General features: G+C 42.8%; 1 protein-coding gene across 1 annotated transcript in view; it reads left to right on the forward strand.

Annotated features, from left to right (window-relative positions):
- MAP4K1 (mitogen-activated protein kinase kinase kinase kinase 1) overlaps positions 1-18,549 on the forward strand; it is an 869,227-nt gene that overhangs the window by 652,863 nt on the left and 197,815 nt on the right. Inside the window, exons 20-22 of the mRNA XM_069644317.1 lie at positions 1,974-2,015; positions 2,769-2,853; positions 4,674-4,750. Of these exons, the coding sequence (XP_069500418.1) occupies positions 1,974-2,015; positions 2,769-2,853; positions 4,674-4,750 (204 nt within the window). The remainder of the gene's footprint in view (positions 1-1,973; positions 2,016-2,768; positions 2,854-4,673; positions 4,751-18,549) is intronic.

Below are 18,549 nucleotides of genomic sequence, written 5' to 3' on the forward strand. Positions count from 1 at the left end.
AGTTGACCATTGTCGGTTAATCCCGGTAAACTCCGTAATCAACCACTGGCTACTGATAACATTTTTGAATACCGAACTAATTTAAAGAAGTCTAATGGGCATAATAAGAACTTTATAAAAAAGACAAGAAAAGAAGAGTTAACATCATTGCTAGCAAGGCCAATGTTATTGCCAAGACAAAGAGAGGGCAATACTAAAGCAAGCTAACTATAACCGCCATTGCCAAAGCAAATAAAGAGCAATACTGAAGCATTCTAACTATAAACAACATTGCCAAAGCAAAGAAAAGACAATACTAAATCAAGCTAATTATAATCATTATTGCCAAAGTGAGGAAGAGGCAATAGTTGAACAGGACATCAACAAGCATTGCCTAAGCCAAAGAGGGGCAAATGTAATAAAAAAAACATTGTAAGCAGTTCTTTCATGTAAAAGTGGGCAAACAAGAGTGGCAGGAAAAATGCCCTCCTGTATCAAGGAGGAGAGGGGCATGACCTGTATTGCATGGGCAAATACACTAGAGTAACAAACAGCACCAATGTGTATCATGTTTTCTTAACAGAAGTTATGAATTTCGATGTTGTTGAAAGTCAAAGATTTTTTGAGAAGGTTTGAAGTAAGCCTCACCACAGAGTACTTGTAGTGTTAGGTGATTTTTATTGTCCCGTCAGGTGAGTATACCAAGAAAGGGATCTTTTAGTGGAAGTCCCGGCAGGTGAGTGGACCAGGAAGAAATCATTGAAGTGCTGCATTATGGTTGGAAGTTGTGTAGAAGAATAAGCGGCAAGACCACTAAAGTGTTTCATAAATTGTGGTGGAATCATCCTGACAAAATATTTTTGTTGATACAGAGGAATTGTGAAAGTGTGTGTGTTCTCTTAAGAAGAAGAAGTTGTGTCGAATTTTTTTCTGTCCTTAGAGAGACAAAGACTTTTCATCCGGTTGAAATTTGGTCAAAAGTACAAGTGAAAGACTTTTGGAGTAAGACGAACTTTATAATAAAAAAGAAAGTGCTTTATTTGAACTTTTGATTGAAAATCCTGCTTTGATTCTTGAGAAGGGGATCTGACCTAGATTACAAGGAACCACAGTTATTAGTTGTATGTTGAATATAATTGTATTTTTGTTACATTTGAATTGCCATCTATTACCTCTATGAGTTGGATGTATGTAGAAGTGTGAGGGTCAGATTCCTTTTATTTGGTGTATTTTGATAGGCAGGGAAATCCCCTTTAGGTTAGGTATAGTGAGGCGTTAGTCACACCCTTAGGAGCTAAGGCTACTTGTGAAAAACCTTTACTAAGTTGTCCACCTCACATTTCTAACCCCTCACAAAGGAAACAGAATCACTTCCCTCTGCATTTATATTTTGAAATCAGTAAAAACAGAAAGCAGATAACCTTATGTATAATGAGCAGTGTCCAATGTTTGGGGTGGGCGCATACATTCATTTTCTGCTGAAGACGCATTGATGGTTCCTAGCACTGTGCGAGATCCTGCATTGTTGGCTTTTTTGGCTTATATCAAGAATTCCATATGAGATTCCCCTTAAGGAACTGACTCTAAAATCTAAGGCTTTCAACCGGTAAATTTGGACAAATGTTAGATTTGTATCCGTTTTCTCAAGCATTGTTTTGAGTGGCTTTTCTCACTGCACAAGCGCAGTCAGGTATTGAGGGACTCTCAATGCCTTAGATCAGAAGCCTGCAACCTTTGGCTCTCCGAGGAATCATGGGGATCGAAATCCAAAACATCTGTAGAGCCAAAGGTTGCAGACCCCTGCCTTAAAATGAGGTGAAAGTGTGGCGCCTGCAAAGCAGTGTATCATGTTTCTGCTGTATACGAAAATCTGGAGAGGCGACTGGGTTATCCAGGGAAAAGGCTTGACCCAGCTACCTTTGCAGCTGGTGCAATTAGGTCTGCAAGATACATGGTGTTGCAGTGCCCTCTGACATGTGGTTCTTTTTTCCTAGGTATCTGCTGGTCACGTAAACCCAACCACAGTCAAGAGGCGAGTAAGTGAAACACAACTCCTAAATCAAACCAGAATCAGGAATTGGAGGCCACTCAATCACTTACACCATGTCTTGCACGTGTGGACAGAAACCGCCCATACATTTCTATGTGACCTAAAAGCAAGAGTAGAAACTCATGTTCCATCTAATATACAGTGCAACACACAAGAGGTTGCAATGCATGCAATTCACAATGGCAATTCCAATACCCATTGTGTTTATTGCAACCTGCCACTTTGATTTGCATTGGTTTTGCATATGCAACATCATTCTGCAAATGTGTTCCCCCCCTTTTTTGGAAATTCTTTCTTTTCTGGCTTGCATGCTTTAAATAAGGATATGATGATAAAAATTAAGAGAAATAAATAAAGCACAGTAACGCATATTTAAAATAGTAATTAAATTTGTTTTAAAATGTCTGTTATTGTTTACGCTTGGAACTTGATTTACTAAAAACGCAACTATTCATCCACATATTCGTCTTAGGCTGAATACATGTCAAACTATTCTGAATTGGGCTCCATACTAAATATACTAAATATATTATTCAGTACAGGGTTTAGCCAATCATAGTTTCATGTAATAATCCAAATTGGATCTCTTATCACCAGAATTGTGTAGGATTCCAAGACTGGCCTATTCGAGGAACAGGCAGGTTGGCTGCTCCGCTGTCTAAATGCATGCAGAATCAATGTAGGTGGCACTGAGTCACGTGCTCCATTGTTGTCTGATGAGCGTCTCTCGATTATGCAGGTCAGTTCACTCTTTAAGAAGATCTTCATTGGCTGCCCTTTGAAACTTACTTGTTGCACATCGTGGACGCATCCCAACACAAAAGGTGATTTATTTTAATTATAATTATTTTATTGTGTATTTATAAAGTGCCTATACAGCAAATAGTGTTTCAAGCACCACAAGACAAAAAAAAGGGGTGAGGAGGACAGGGAAGAAGAATAACAGCAACGATTCTACCAAGTCTTGTATCATTCGGATCGTGCAAGTGCAGTAACAAGAAGTAAAAGGGAGATGCGGGGTGGGGTGGAGGTGTGCCGGTCGGTACGGAATGCGCAAAGTGCAAGGGTGGGAAGGGAGGTACAGGGCAGAGAGGAGAGGGTGCCAGTGAAGGGGGGAGAATAGGGCCCCTAGGCAAGTGCTAAGGGGAGGCCAGGTGGGCAAGTGCCAGGGAATTCAGGGAGTGCAGGGAGTGAAGGTCTGCCAGCTAAGTGCGAGGACAGGAGTTTACTGGGCGGGGGGATCTGGTGCCCCATAGGACTCAGCGAGAACCAGGGAGCCAGTCAATGCGGCAGATTAGCAGGGGAGGGGGAGAGGGAAGGAAGGAAGAATAGAAAATGAGGGTATTGAGGAGCTTCTGGAACTTACAGAGATCCGGCTCAAGCCTGAGAAGGACAAGGAGACCATTCTAGAGGAAGTCTCCCACGTAAGAGAGAGATCTACCCCCCACTCTATGCTTGGAAGAACGTCTCTTCTGCAGAGAGTTGGAGGAAGAAGACTGAAGGGCTCTAGCAAGGAGGTATTTAGGGAGAGAGAGTTGAATGTGTTTAACTCTGGTGCCAAAGGTGTGCCCACATATTCTTCCTCCCTTGTGTTGTGCGCAGTAGTTTTTAACAAGCTCTGCTAAATGGTTGGTTGTAAAGAAGAGACTCAGGGCATTTGATTGCTGTTGGAATTTGCATTCTGCCACAGTCACTGGCCCACTCTAATGAGGCTAGATTCTGGCTCAGACTGGCCAGTGCCTCAATAGGGAAATGCCGAAGCGGTTGCCTGACATGTCAGTGTGGACCACATTTGGGGGAAATGTAATGGGCTTCATTATAAGTTTGCTGGTCCGGTAACAGCGGTACTCGTAAGCTTGCCAGTTCTGTTGTTACCGGACCGGCAAACTACGAGTTCTGCTCGCGGGTGCCTTCCCACCCACCAGGTCTGACCTGGCGGGTATACCGGCACCCGCGAGCATAGCATGTTGGATGCACCGGCATTGGTTTTACCGGCAAGGCTACCACCAAACTTGTAATGAGGCCCAATGACTTTGTTCACTGTGCATCTGGCAGTTTTGACTAATCTTACTGACCCAATGTGCTTTGTAACCTGACAACTGCTACGCAGAGCTGTGGCACCGGGTACACTTGCACAGATCTATCTAAAAAATCACAAATTGCATTTTCTCGATGTAGGGCACTTTTTTAACCCGCCAAGATTTTATTCCCAGTCCAGTCCTGCCTGGATTCCCTACTCTGCTGTATATATGATTACTTTGGCTTGATTAACACAAGGAACATAAACCTCTCATGCCAACAGCAGAGACGGGAAGCTGGGAGCACCTCAATTGTTGGCTAACAGTGAAATGAGTAACATGTGTATTCCGGAAGTCAATCCTGGGATGAAATGTTTAACCTATTTTCGTAAGGTTGCTGCCCAAACACTATGCACAGACTCCTGCTGTGAATGAGCAAGCAAGTCAGTTATTGTCAAGTGCACCGAGCCTGGGGTTGTCAGGGAGGTTTCAGTTGGAAATCAGAACATAGAATTGCATTGAACCATGGCTTCTCAGGGGCAGAGATCAAGGTTAAATGCATTACAAACACAGCCATGCAATGCTTATTTCATGTTTACAGACCTGCCATTTTGGTGTTTTTGCAGAAACTCATCTGATCCTGGGAGCAGAGGAAGGCATCTTTGCGCTGAATCGTAGCGAGCGTGAGGCCACGATGGAGATGGTGAGGCATCGTGTCTCTTGAATGCATGTTGGGAATGTTGTTTGGACACTGCAAGAATGCCTCTAGCTCGCAGACTAGTGTGGTGCTAGTGGGGAAGATCCGCTCTAATAGCCCCCTGGCTTCAAATCCCTGTCACACATTAAGAAACAACAGAAGCCATCACTCTAATTCTATCATTTGCACAACTTGAGGATAATAGGAACGTGTTCTAAGAATGAGGCTACCAGAGCAGGGCATTAGCTTTGAAGGGTGATGCAGTCACAGGTCTATCGTTGCACTGAGGGGATCAGGTGATGCTTTGTCACCGAAACACCACTTTTCCAGCCTTGTGCTGTCATTTTGCAAATCATTGTTATCGGGTGAGTAAGTTATATATGCTCAATTCATATATCTTTTCAAGACTACATCTCCCATTGTTCATTACTTTGTGAAATGAAAGTCCAACACTATGCAAGTAGTGTGTCGGGAAGATAATTGAAGCCAAGTGTTTTAGTCTATGAATTTTATATCCTGATATATTTTACAAATTATAATGCACATATATATATTCACTCAAAAAAAACTTTGTTAAGGGGACGTTATGGTTAAGTTGCACTACTAAAAACCTACGCAATTCACTAAAAACACCTCACAAACGTGCCATTATGGTTCAAAGTAAAACCGAAAAACCCCTGAAATTCGCCAGTTATGGTAGGCTAAGCACCCATACCTGCCCGCACCCCTGTGCACTGCTAACAGTAACACCCAAGACATGAAAGATGACATTATAAATGTCATTGATGACATCACTGATGCTATCACATGTGTAGCCTCTTTGTTTCTGTTCACTGCCATATATATATATATATTTCAGTAAAATAAACTTTGTGAAAGGGACGTTATAGTTCAAAGTAAAACCGAAAAACCATTGACATTCACTACTTATGGTACGCTAAGCAACCTTAACTCACACCACCTACGTGCATTGCTAAGACTAACACCCAGGACATCAAAGATGACATCACAAATGTATGATCCATGCCTCGTGGACAGTGTGGAAATAGATTTTATATTGATGTAGGAACGTCCACCTTCAACATTTCCCTTACACACCGCCAACACGAATTGGTATGCAGCGATGTCCTAGAATCAGTACACACTTAACAGTAAGATCTATGCCTCGTGCACAGTGTGGAAATAGATTTTATATTGATGTAGGAATGTCCACCTTCAACATTTCCCTTACATAACGCTAACACATATTGGTATGCAGCGATTACCAATGCACTACACATTACATATCTTTACCAAAAGTTGTACTTATCTGAAAATGACATCAGCTAAAGGCACCCTTCCTCCCTAAGAAACAGCAGCATTGCTGTGATGAAGAAGCATGAGAAACAGTGCCGCTATCTTGCAAATATCAAACGCACAAAATTTGTTGCCGTACATCTACCGACCCATATTACCGTTTGTTTCCTCTTTGCTCAATGCCGTTTGCAAATTGCCTTATTACCTGCCGTACCAAAAAATAAAACCACCCGTAAGCAAAGTTAATAATGTGTTAATAGCGACATTTCACAGTGTAAATAACATTAAAAAAAATGGCATACACTCCAATTACTGCATATTTCTTAGTAAAATACATAGACGCAATAATCTTTGCCAGTAATAGTCTACATTTGTAAAGCAGTAACATGTGCTACTAAAAAGGAGGATTACTTGTTATAATCCGGGGCAGCCTTGGCGGGTTGGATTACAAAAGAAAATCCTTTTCCAAGATGTCCACCATAGAAAGGGAAGGTGGTTATTTCATACATAGTCCCTCTTCCCCTTCCATGTTAGGCTGCAAAAAGCACAAGTACGTGACGTGACGCAGAACCTGTAAATAAACATACAGCGACGTACAACCTAATAAATTACATTTTGAAATAATAGACTGGACTGTAAAAGAAAACGTGAACATTTTAGAGTTCATAAAGTAGGTTTATTTAACATCAAACTGTCAGTAATCCCATTTTCAATGCAATGATAACAATGGTTCTAAGGGCGACATTGGAAATGGTAAAGATGAGGAACACGTTGGTTTTTTCCCATACAAAAATGGGTTCTTGGTTAAAGCAGCCACGTTGTTTACACAGTGATTTCCAAGAAGGCGCCATGACCATGACCCTACAAAACCATAAATGATGTGATGTTGCTCCAAATAGCGTTCAGCGTACGCACAAAGCGGGCTTAGGGTGTCATCCCACATAATTGTTATGGACAGGCAACCGCTCACAAGCAGTTGTATTTGGCGGCCGAAAAAGCCCTCACTCGGCATCTGGAAACCATGGCACGGACAGTTCGGCAAGATGTACCTGGGCGGGAAAAGTAACAGAAAATATGTATCAATAACCAACCTCTACCAACATTTTTTTTTAAAAGACACAAAAAATGTGCTAAGTAATACACAAATGTAAATGGTCAAACATGACATTTTACTAAAATGTTACTAATGACCATGTGTAACTATAATAATAGGCTACAAACGCCGAGATTCTGCATACACCATAAAAGAAAAAAAAATGCCAACTACACAGGAAGACGATAATGCAGTTATGAAAGCAAAATGAATGGACAATTAAAAAAATATTACGTCTTGTGATTTCAAACAACACCAAAAGAACATGCAAACTGATACACAAAGTTATGTGTGGAAACATAACGTTGCAAACAAAAATATTAAGGCTAAAAAAGGATGAGTGTACTCATACTCTACAAATGCGGAACCTGTGCACTCTGCAATATCACAGGAAAAATGTAACAGCGCAGAAAGATAATACGTCAGTTGTAATGGCACAAATAGTTTTTTGGTAATGTAAAAATAAAGCGCGCTTCACTGTAGAGTGGGCAAAAGTAAACTTACACAGTATTTACTGCCTCCATTCTTTTTCTGCAAGTCAGACACCAATGTGTTTGCATCGAAGAATCTTCGTGGACTGATATTGCATGTCCCTTACAAACATTTTGAAACATAACCTTATCAATTGCTATTTTTTTTTTTTTTTTATCCTTTCATTCTGTGAATTTCTTCAAAGGTTTTGCTTTCGCTCAAGGTCAAAAAACAATTGCCCCTTATACATTCACTCGGATGGGCAGTCGTATTGAGCGTCCAACCAAAAAAGCAACTCATGTGACCTTCACTCAGAAGCCAAATACATTCTTACTTTGCATCAACATATTAAAATCCATTTATGAAAACCGCTACTCCCATACACATCTGGAATCGCTGTTTCCTGCAAAGAGTGCAGATGGTGGCCTTAGTTTTCAAAACTTAGAACGCCAGTCTGATGGCAATATTATTCCAAAAACATTCTAACCCACATGCACTAATTGGTAGTGGTACAGTGAGCACGAACTTCCATTGATTCCAAGATGTCGGGCGCATCCACACATTCTGACGAAAATCACGGCTCGCTGCAGCCAATCAGCGAAGACGTCGCGTGTCCGCGGTCATGACCCCACCCAATCGGTACGTTGTCCGTGGAGCGAACAGGGAAGTGTGACCGCAGAGCGGACATAGATATCACTAATTTTTTTTGGCATATTTTTTGGCCGTTTTAAAGGAAACTACTGGACGGATTGTCACCAAAATCACAAATGCACGCTTTCGGGACGAAGCCCCTACCCCAGCGCCAAATTTGGTGACAATCCATCCAACGGTTTAACCTGTAGGCGTTCGCAAAGTTTTTCCCCCATTCAGTCTATGGGAAAACAAGACGTTTTGCGACCCCCCTATAACTTTTGCCCCCCTGCACCAAACATCACCAAACTTTGCAAAGAAATTCAGAGTGGCCGATATATATATTTTTTCAAACTTTAGTGAGGATTCGTCCAAGGGGAGCACAGTTATAAGGCACCCAAAAAGTGCTCTTCCTATGGAAACAGCAACTTCACCATAACAACACAGTCACTAACGTGCCTGTCTAATATGCTGCAGTGGTTGTGGGCAGAAACTAGAGATTTGGATATATTTCCATAGATATTTGAATGTATGAGTGTACATTGGCTTATAACTCCACTATGTCCCTTACAAACTTTTGAAACATAACCTTATCAATTGCTATTTTTTACGACCCTTTCATTCCGTGAATTTTTTCAAAGGTTGTCCTTTCGCTCAAGGTCAAAAAACAATTCCCCTTATACATTCACTCAGATGCGCAGGCGTATTGAGCATCCAACCAAAAAAGCAACTCATGTGACCTTCACTCAGAAGCCAAATCCATTCTTACTTTGCATCAACATATTTGTGCGGAAGTACGGTTGTATCGATAGGTGTGGTATGCTTCTCTTGTTCTGGCCAGAGGCTACACTCCTAGCTAAACTCTACATCTTGCCCACAACCACCTGAGTGATGTGCGGAAGTATGGTTGTATCGATAGGTGTGGTATGCTTCTCTTGTTCTGGCCAGAGGTTACACTCCTAGCTGTATGTCCATAGATATTACAATGTGTGGGAGTGCAGTGGCTTATATCTCCAGTGCTTATAACTTTGTTCTTGAGAGCATGGCCTTTGGCCATGCACCCAAGAATGTACACACTCCCCACAACCATCTAATCAATAATCAATACTACAGGTGTATCCATTGCTGTGACATGCTGCGGTGGTTGTGGCCAGGGCCTACAGTCTTGGAAATATGGCGTTCGGCCTACGGCCATGCATCCCAGACTCTAGGCCCTGGCCACAACCACTGTAGCATGTCACACCCATGGCGGCGTACTAATCAATAGCACACTTATGGGAAAAAATAATGTAATAACGGCATGTACTCAATTTCAATGGTCACTAACACCACGCGTGTCCTTACAACAGTTTCAAGGTGCCTGTACATAGCTCGGACTGAAATACTACCCTTGTTAGACCCTTCATTTTGTGCACATACAAACATCCCGAACAAGGTGGCCATAGACAGTACATCATTAACATCTGCCGGCCAAACAAGTACAGTATTTCACCCATCTCTTACTCTCTGAACCTCCCCAAGCACTGTAGGAGATCAAAATAGTTTGCTAAACAGCATTTCGCATGGAGAATACATCATTAACACCTGTCGCTCAAACAAGTACATTATTTAACCCATCTCTTACTCTGTGAACCTCCCCACGCACTATAGGAGAGCAAAACAGTTTCCGAAACAACATTTCGCCTCTGGTGGCGACCGCGCTATCTTTGGATCCAAGATGTCGGGCGCATCCACACATTCTGACGCATATCATGGCTCGCTGCAGCCAATCGGCGAAGACGTTGCGTGTCTGCGGTCATGCCGCCACCCCCTGGCTAATCGGTATGTTGTCCGTGGAGCGAACAGGGAAGTGTGATCACGGAGCGGACATAGATATGACTAGTTTTTTTAGACATATTTTTTGGTCGTTTTAAAGGAAACTACTGGACGGATTGTCACCAAATTTACAAAAGCACGCTTTCGGGATGAACCCCCTGCCCCTGCCGCAAATTTGGTGACCATACGTCCAACGGTTTGACCTGTAGGCATGCGCAAAGTTTTTCCCCCATTCAGTCTATGGGAAAATATATACATATACCTTTTTTGCAAAGTTTGGTGAGGATTCGTCCAGGGGCACTTAACCATAACTACAAATATATATATATATATATATATATATATATATATATATATATATATATATATATATATATATATATATATAAAATTCTGTGTCTTACGTGTTGTGCTTGTTTGCTGCTTGTTTTAATATTAAATCAACACTATCTACAACTATTTAGGGTACACCCAAATTATTTTTTTGCTTGTAAATTTAAAATTAGTACCCAAGGCAACTTTTGCCATGATCCTGGCAGTCATGTTGCTGTTGGGCTACAGTTAAAATCATACATAAAATACATGGACTCGGGACGATAGCCCAGTGGCACATGCTCGCCTTGGAAGCCAGGTTCGATCCCCGGGTCCGTGCTTAGAAACCTCTGGGTATTAAGCGCGTTATAAATAACTTATCATATCATATCAACCATGCATGAAAACTGTATGCATGATTTTGACTGCATTTTTAATCGTTTCAGCTTATAGGCAGCAATCTAGTGTCACCTAAAAGCCAAAACTAAAAGCGACTAAATGCACAACTAAGACAACCATATTTTGCCATTAGCAACTATCAAAACGGTATTATGCAACTTAAAAATGTGAACTTTTTTAATGCTGGCACAAATAATCTTCGTTGGTTTACATAAAATGGACACAAAATAATTGTATGGATGGGCGTGTTCACTGTTTACTTGTCACCTGTGCAAAATGATGCAGAGACATCTTTCTACCCCAGAGTTCTCTCTGGACTCAAACAACCAAATCCATGCAATCCTTATTAACCTTCAGCGTGCAGTGGAGAGGCCCTTTCCCCCCTGCACTTTTCCCCTTCCCCACTCACCTGCACTTGCACGATCTTAATTTCACCTGGCCTAGTAGGATCGTTGTCTCTGTCTTCCGTCTGTTTCCCCTCCGTTGCCTCGTCGCGCCTTGAAACACTTGTCATATCATATCATATCATAGCATGGCCTGAATGCTCTTCAAAGCCATAGACTATTTTTATAGCTAAGTAAGCAATCACAGGTTTCTGCAGCTCAGGTTTACTAAATACTTCTGTCTGCATTCTGGTCTTCAATAAACTACTAAACCAATGGTATCCTTTTAATTTGGCCTCAAGCCTTTGTTTTTGCTAATCGGAAATGAGGAGTTTGGTGATTCTCCAACATCTTGTGGGAAATTACACTATTTGCTCCATCCTAAAGGTTATCCTGTAAGTCACAGGTCTTGTGAACCTGCCTCTTTTCTCTGTTCCCCATTATTGATTGATGATGTGACATTTCTATCATTAGTTTCCTGATATAACCAGGAATCCGAGGTTATGTCATTATATGATTGTAGTGGGGCGGGGGGAGTCTACCAAGCACCTTTATAAACACTGGTGTATGCTGGGCACACAACATACTTAATATTTAACTTTACTGAAGACTTGACCCGCCTCTTACCTGTCTCCAACACCCGCTTCCATGGGTCCAAGATCACCCCGGTGAGCCCTGCTGTCATGTGAGGAATTAGCAAAGATTATGGCAGAATGTTCCCCAAATACCCCTTCCTAAAAGACCTGAGGTTAAAGTAACTGGCACACAAAAGGAAAGGCGGACAAAGGAATGTTGGTGTACTGTTCCTTCAGTTGTATGCTTACATATACTTTTCTTTTCCGTACACCAGCAGGGTTTTGCAAGTTTAAAAAAAAGGGGAAATCACAAGAAACTATATACAATAAACTTAACCCTAAGTAGCTGCGTATCTTAAAAACACCTTCACCAATATACAAACAGTCCTTTAAAATAGTTCTTAAAAATTGTAAAAAGTCTTTAGAAAGTATATACAAAGCACATACAGTGCACGGTGCCAAGAACTATATATAATAACACCTTACTTCGAAGACAGCCTGGCCAGGGCTGTTTCAAGGTCTTTGCTGCTCCTCTTTCTTGATCTTCCTGTGTCTGGAGCTCTGTTAGGATGGTTCTCTTGTGGCAGACAGACAGCAGCAGGCAACAGCAGCAGCAACGTGTGGAGGCCCCAAAGTCTTGTATATGGCTGGTATGCTTACGCTAGGAGCGGCCCAGCAGGTAAGAGCAGCATAAGGGTAGTCCCACAACGTTCTTACACCTGGGCCACGTTTTCCAGGTGTGGCCCAGGAAGTCTTGGCGGGTCACCTGTCAGAGGAGGCGGCCCCTTTATTGAAACACAGCCCAGGAGGGCTGAATATGTGGGGCGCTCTCCTACTGTGGGAAGCACCAGTAATATACTGTACCCAGGGCCTTAGTGGTTATTGTGGGCCACCTCGGGGGGTTGGGGGGGTGTTGGCTGTGCTCACAGACACCCCCCTGCTTCTCAAGGGAGCGCCAGCATGAAGGCCTGTGCAGTGGCGGTGAACGGCACGGAGCAAAGTATATCTAAACCCTTGCAGGCTTTTTTCGTTGTGACCAGAGCTCCACCACGCCTGTAACTTTTTTTCCCCTGCAGATTAAAGGAACACTCATGCGACCATGCACGAAGGTCATTTCCTCTGATTTTTTTTTTCCCGGGTCCCCAGCACGGCTTCTCGCGCCAGCGATCGGTTTCTTTTAATACCTTCACAGGGTTATATGTTCATGCACTGTGATAAGTGTGGCAGACCATTGGGGTCGTCCTGGCAGCAGTCAGTGCCAGATTCATGGTTGTAGGTGTTGGGACTACCGCTGGAACTTGATGTGTGCTGCTCACCTACATGGTAAAGCTGGTGATTAATTGGTAGCTGGAGGCTGGAGCTGGGGAATTCTTCAGATTTTGTTCTGTTAATACTTTGCTTTGCCAGCATCCAGGATTCGAGCTTCCCAAACTATCATGATGGTCACGCACTTACTTCCTTTGCTGTGGTTCTCTAACAGTATAAAAGTCCTGCCAGCTAGAACTCTTCTCTGCTTCTTGTATAGATGTGTGCCATTGGCTGGCTTGCTGATGTTCCTCGCTTCTATAGAGAACAGATAATGCTGAGGAATTCCAGCTGGAGATTTTTTAATGTTCCAGGAGCTTTTGCACCCAGACATGGCTCCCACCCTTGTAACACACCAAATACCTCTGGAGTTATAACAGAGCTGGTGCAATTGCATCAGAGAAGTGTCAGCTATATCTTAGCTAAAATATTGCACATTTGTATGTGTTTTTAGTGATTTTAGCTTGGTTTTACTCAACACTTTGTTTGCACTAGTGTCGTCTGTAAATTAGGAGAATCAGATCATTGGGAAGGGCGACTCGCGCTCAGGGTATTGGGCCTCATTACGAGTAGGGCGGTAAGGGATACCAGGCACCGGTAAGGAGACCAGTGACGGTAATCCCCTACCACCCTATTCCGAGGTCCCTTGGTGAGGACCATAAGGAACGTGTGGTCAGACCACACGTCCCTTACGGGTCCCGCTAAGGGACCAGGGCGCTAATAACAGGCTTGCACGTGGCAAGCCTGTTATTAGCGCCCTCCCCATTCCCATTGAGCCCTATGGCGGCTCAAATGGGAATGGGGAATGGCATGTTCAATGGGGACTTACCGGTCCCGCTAGGGTCGGATTAGACTGGTAAGTCCCCATTGAACGACACCGGTGCCGGACCCGTTATTGGTGGCAGTCATGGCGCAAATAGCGCCATGACTACCACCAATCTCTTAATGAGGCCCCTTGTGTCTTTAAACATTTAAAGAATCTTCAAGATAGTCCGAAAAAGTCATTCTACTGGTGTTTAGGATTTATTCCATAGTGTGGACAGCCGACACGTGTTAAGGCCTATTTACGGTTATTAGTGTGTCTTGACCTTATTGGACTGTGTTGTCCTTTTAAGAAAAGTTCGGTTGAATGATGTGATTAAAGTAGGACTGCGTGGACTGAATAGTCAGTGCATGCCACGTCTGAGATAAGAATATGTTCAGTTTGGTGCTGCCTGACAGTGATTCTATTATCGAAATCGGGGACGGAATGATTGTTAGAAGGATTCAATATCACCTTTATTAGGCAGAAAGTATACCCGAGAGCTATAAACCGGTCTGTGGCCTTATTTAAGGAGACCCGCCACCTGGCTCAGTTCTTCATAGCTTTCATTTGAGCACTTTTTAATTGTGTAGATTTCCAGCTGTCATAGCATTGCACTGTTTCCTTTTTAACACGATTGAAATCTGGTTTATTAAAAGCTGCTCAATTTTGACAAATTAGATAAACTATTGCGCATTTATATGTGCTTTGAGTGATTTTAGCATGGTTTTACTCTACACTTTGTTTGCACTAGTGTTGTCTGTAAATTAACCTGCCGTGTTGAAATCAAGCTCTTGGAACTGTAATTCCTAGGATCTTTGTAGTTCTCGCGCTGCTCTTATCTGCAAGTCAGGCGCGAGAGCAACGGCGCGAGAGCTCCAAGCCAGTCTGTGGCAGTCCGTGAAGGGCCGGTGAAGGCAGGGCGTTCTTCTCTGATAATGCTCGTACTTTCTATCACTAATATGGGAATTTTAGAGGTCCTGGCAGCTATAACGGCAGCCAGAGCCGCGTTTGATAATATACCTCCTACTAAGGTGTTACTAATATGCCTGCCCAGAAGCCCGCGAGCAGAAGTGAATCATTTAAGTATCACGCACAATCCCATTCAGGAGGTCTCCTTCGGGCCTCACCAGTTGGCCCTGATTCTCAGGTAATCACTTATCCCTCTGATGTACCACAGGACTTAATTGGGCCTCTCATGGCAGATACGATGGAAAGCAGTTCTTCTAGGGGAACTCATAGAAGCTCAGAGGCATGCCTGGAATTAGATGTCCGAATTAGGGTTAAATAAGTGCTGCCTTGGGGGCTTTTAGGTTCTTCTCAAGGGACTGAGTCAATTCCAGCCGCTCCTTTGAGTCCTTGCCTCAATACCGCAAAACCCTCCGTTTTTGCCTTAGCGGTAATGTTGTTGAGTACTAGATTTCTAATTAAGTATGCCCTGGATGTGGCTTCACATATCATAGAATTTAAGGTGGATATTTGTGCTATCACTTAAACATGGGGTTACGATGCTTCAGGTCCATCTATGGGCCTAGCCATGCCAGAAGGCTACAGAATGTTTCGAAAGGATAGGACAGAGGGAAGAGGTTGGGGGGGTTGCATTGATTTTTCAGTCAAATCCCATTATATGGGATGTTGATTGTCAAGCTATTGGCGATACAGAAATTAAAATGGTTAAAATTGGCATTAACGATTACACAGAAACTACAATTAACTTGTTAATGCTATACAGAGCCCCTACTGCAGTGCCTGACTTCCCACAACTTTTAACAACTCTCCTTCTACCTCTTCTCAAACCCAAGACCAAGTTTGTAGTCTTGGGTGATTTTAATCTCTGGCTGGGGCATGAGTCAGATGATGTAGCTACTGGTCTGGAAGAATTATTAAATAATCTGGGCTTTGATCAAAAGGTCAGAGAACCTACCGGCTGTAAGGGGCAGACTCTTGATTGGGTGACCACCCACAATATTCTAACTAAGGATCTTCAGGTTCTGGCCTGCCCTTGGTCTGACCACTTTTTTCTTCTATTCACGATTGTTAGTGAATTTCCCTATAAAACCTAAAGGGTTTCAGAATTAAGCTGTTTTAATTAGAAACACTAAAAAACTTACATTAGATCTGATTGGACCATTGCTCACCTCAGTCATTCCAGATATCTTAGATTCAGGCTCAACTGAGGAAATGTCTAATCTCCTTTCACACTCCTTTGGGGCCATTGCTAAGTCCTTGGCTCAGATATAATGTAAGGATACTCAGATTCCTAATTTATGGTTTTCTGCCGACTTAAATAAACTTAAGGCCTCCAAATTAAGACACATTTAGGCCTGTAAATCCAGCCAGAACTCCCAAACTTTGGGAGTTTTTAAGGCTGCGGCAAAAGAGCATAAATTAGCATTCATCGCTGCCACAAAAGACACATTTAATAGTAGAATTAAGAACTCCGAGTCGGAAGTTAAGGAACTTTTTAAGATCCTAAGAGAGCAAGTATCTCCTCACATTCAGGATTCTGGTTTCATACTGAAGGATGGCGCATGCTGTACATCTATTCAGGCAGGATTGTTAGGCAAATTAAAAAAAATGAAGACCGACATTGCTCAAAAATGAAAGGTATCTCATAAAATGAAGTTAGCAGGCATGGGCACCGCGACACCAATAGGCAATTCATCATTACATGAATTTAAGTTTTCACCTATATCAACTTCAGAACTGGCCAGCATCATCGACCATCTTAAATCTACTATGCAAGGTCGATCCATGTTCAGCTTTAATTATAAAACCTTGTTCACCCATATTGATTGAATCTATCTGTAAATTCATGAATGCATCCTTCTACAAAAATCCAGTTCCAGTAAGGATAAAGGAGACATGGATAACTCCTATTCTAAAAATAACAGGTTTATGTCCCAGAACACCTTTAAATTATCGTCCAATTACCAATACTCCGTTCCTCCTAAAGATCTTGGACTACGTGGTCTATATCCAAATCTCAGCCCACCTAAACAAATGGCCTATTCTCAACAAATTCCAGTCCTGTTTCGGACAAGGCTATGGGACCGAGACAGCATTATTGGAGCTGAAGTCTAGGCTCCTTGATGGTATGGACAAGGGAAAGGCTTCTCTTCTCATGTTATTAGATTTGTCTGAGACTTTCAACCTGGTAGTCCATTCTATCTTGGTCTCCAGGTTGAGGGAGATTGCAAATTTTTCTGTCGAAGCATCGTCCTGGATCTCGCCATTCCTTAGTAATAGAGAGTGTTGAGTATATTGTGGAGAGGCGGAGGCCCCGTCTGTTATTCTGGAATATGGCATCCCACAGGGGGCATGTGTCTCCCGCTACCTTTATAATATTTTCATGGTCCCCTTCTTTGACCTTCTAGAACAGAATGGTGTGGCCTTTACGAATTATGCAGATGACACAAAATGTGGCCAGGGCACATGAGGAAGATAAAATCAATATTAATAGAGTGTACAATCTCAACCAAATTTGGATGGTGCAAAACGGCTTGGCTTTCAACAAAGATGAGACCGAGCTTATGGTGGTTGGCACCCCAAATATGATTAGAAAACTAGGTGTCTCTTATGATGGTTTTACTATTGCTGAAAGTAAATTTGCCACAAAAAAGTAAGTCAAGACGCTAGGCTCTACCCTGGATCAGCATTTAGAGATGAAGGCACACGTCAGTAGCCTTGTTTAACCCTCTGCCTATTACAATACATTTCTGGGCCATCTACGTCTATATATCTCCCAAACTAATGCTGAACCCATCCCCAGGGTCATAATAGGTTCTAAAATTGACTGCTGCTGTAGTGTCTTGATTGGCATCCCAAAGACGGAATGTAACCGCCTACAGGTAATTCAGAATAGTGCGGTTAGAGTTGTTACAGGCCTTGACTGGAGAGATAATGGGCCTCATTACGAGGTGGGCAGTAAGAGTTAATGGGCACTGGTAAGGAGACCGGTGTCGGTAAACCCTTACCGCCCTATTCCGAGGTCCCTTAGCGGGAGCCGCTAAGGGACCAGGGAGCTAATAACGGGCCTGCTATTAGCGGGCCCATTATTAGCTGCATCCCCATTCCCATTGAGCCCTACGGGGGCTCGAATGGGAATGGGGAATGGTTCTCGGAATGGGGATTTACCGGGTCCTCCAAGGTTGGAATGACCCGGTAAGTCCCTATTTTGAGAACCCGGACCCGGAATGTGGTAAGGGGGTAGCCATGGTGCTAATAGATTTTGTGACTGTGACCTCCAGGGCTTGGAATGCCCTTCCATCTGACATGAGAGAATTTAGGATGATGGATGTTTTTAGGAAAACATTTGAAACCATTTTATTCTCTTAATCAACCTTTTTAATCCTTATGTTTTTATTAGGATCTGTCTTTTAATGCTCTGTATTATGCTTGTATTTGTGTATGTCTCTTATTTGTGCTGCCTTATGCCCACGGGTCACTGGATGCGCGTTTTAAATTAATTAAAGTAAAGTTAGGGTCAAGAAGGGCAGAATAGGTGAAGCACTGTTGAGCTGCAACGAAGATGGCCGCAGTCTTTACCAGCTCCTGAGGCTAAAAGGAGATACACTTGTGGATCATTCTCTCAACCATTTCAAACATGGGGTGGACACTAACTCTCCATATTCCTACCTATTCCTCACTCGACTGGTGTGGACTGTGTTCCAATTTGTCCCGTCATCGCAAATACAGGAGAGGTGCGAGAGGGCCGTGCCTGG

This window comes from Ambystoma mexicanum, chromosome 2p (genome assembly GCF_040938575.1).
Source record: "Ambystoma mexicanum isolate Mex_15411 chromosome 2p, UKY_AmexF1_1, whole genome shotgun sequence".
NCBI lineage: Eukaryota > Metazoa > Chordata > Amphibia > Caudata > Ambystomatidae > Ambystoma > Ambystoma mexicanum.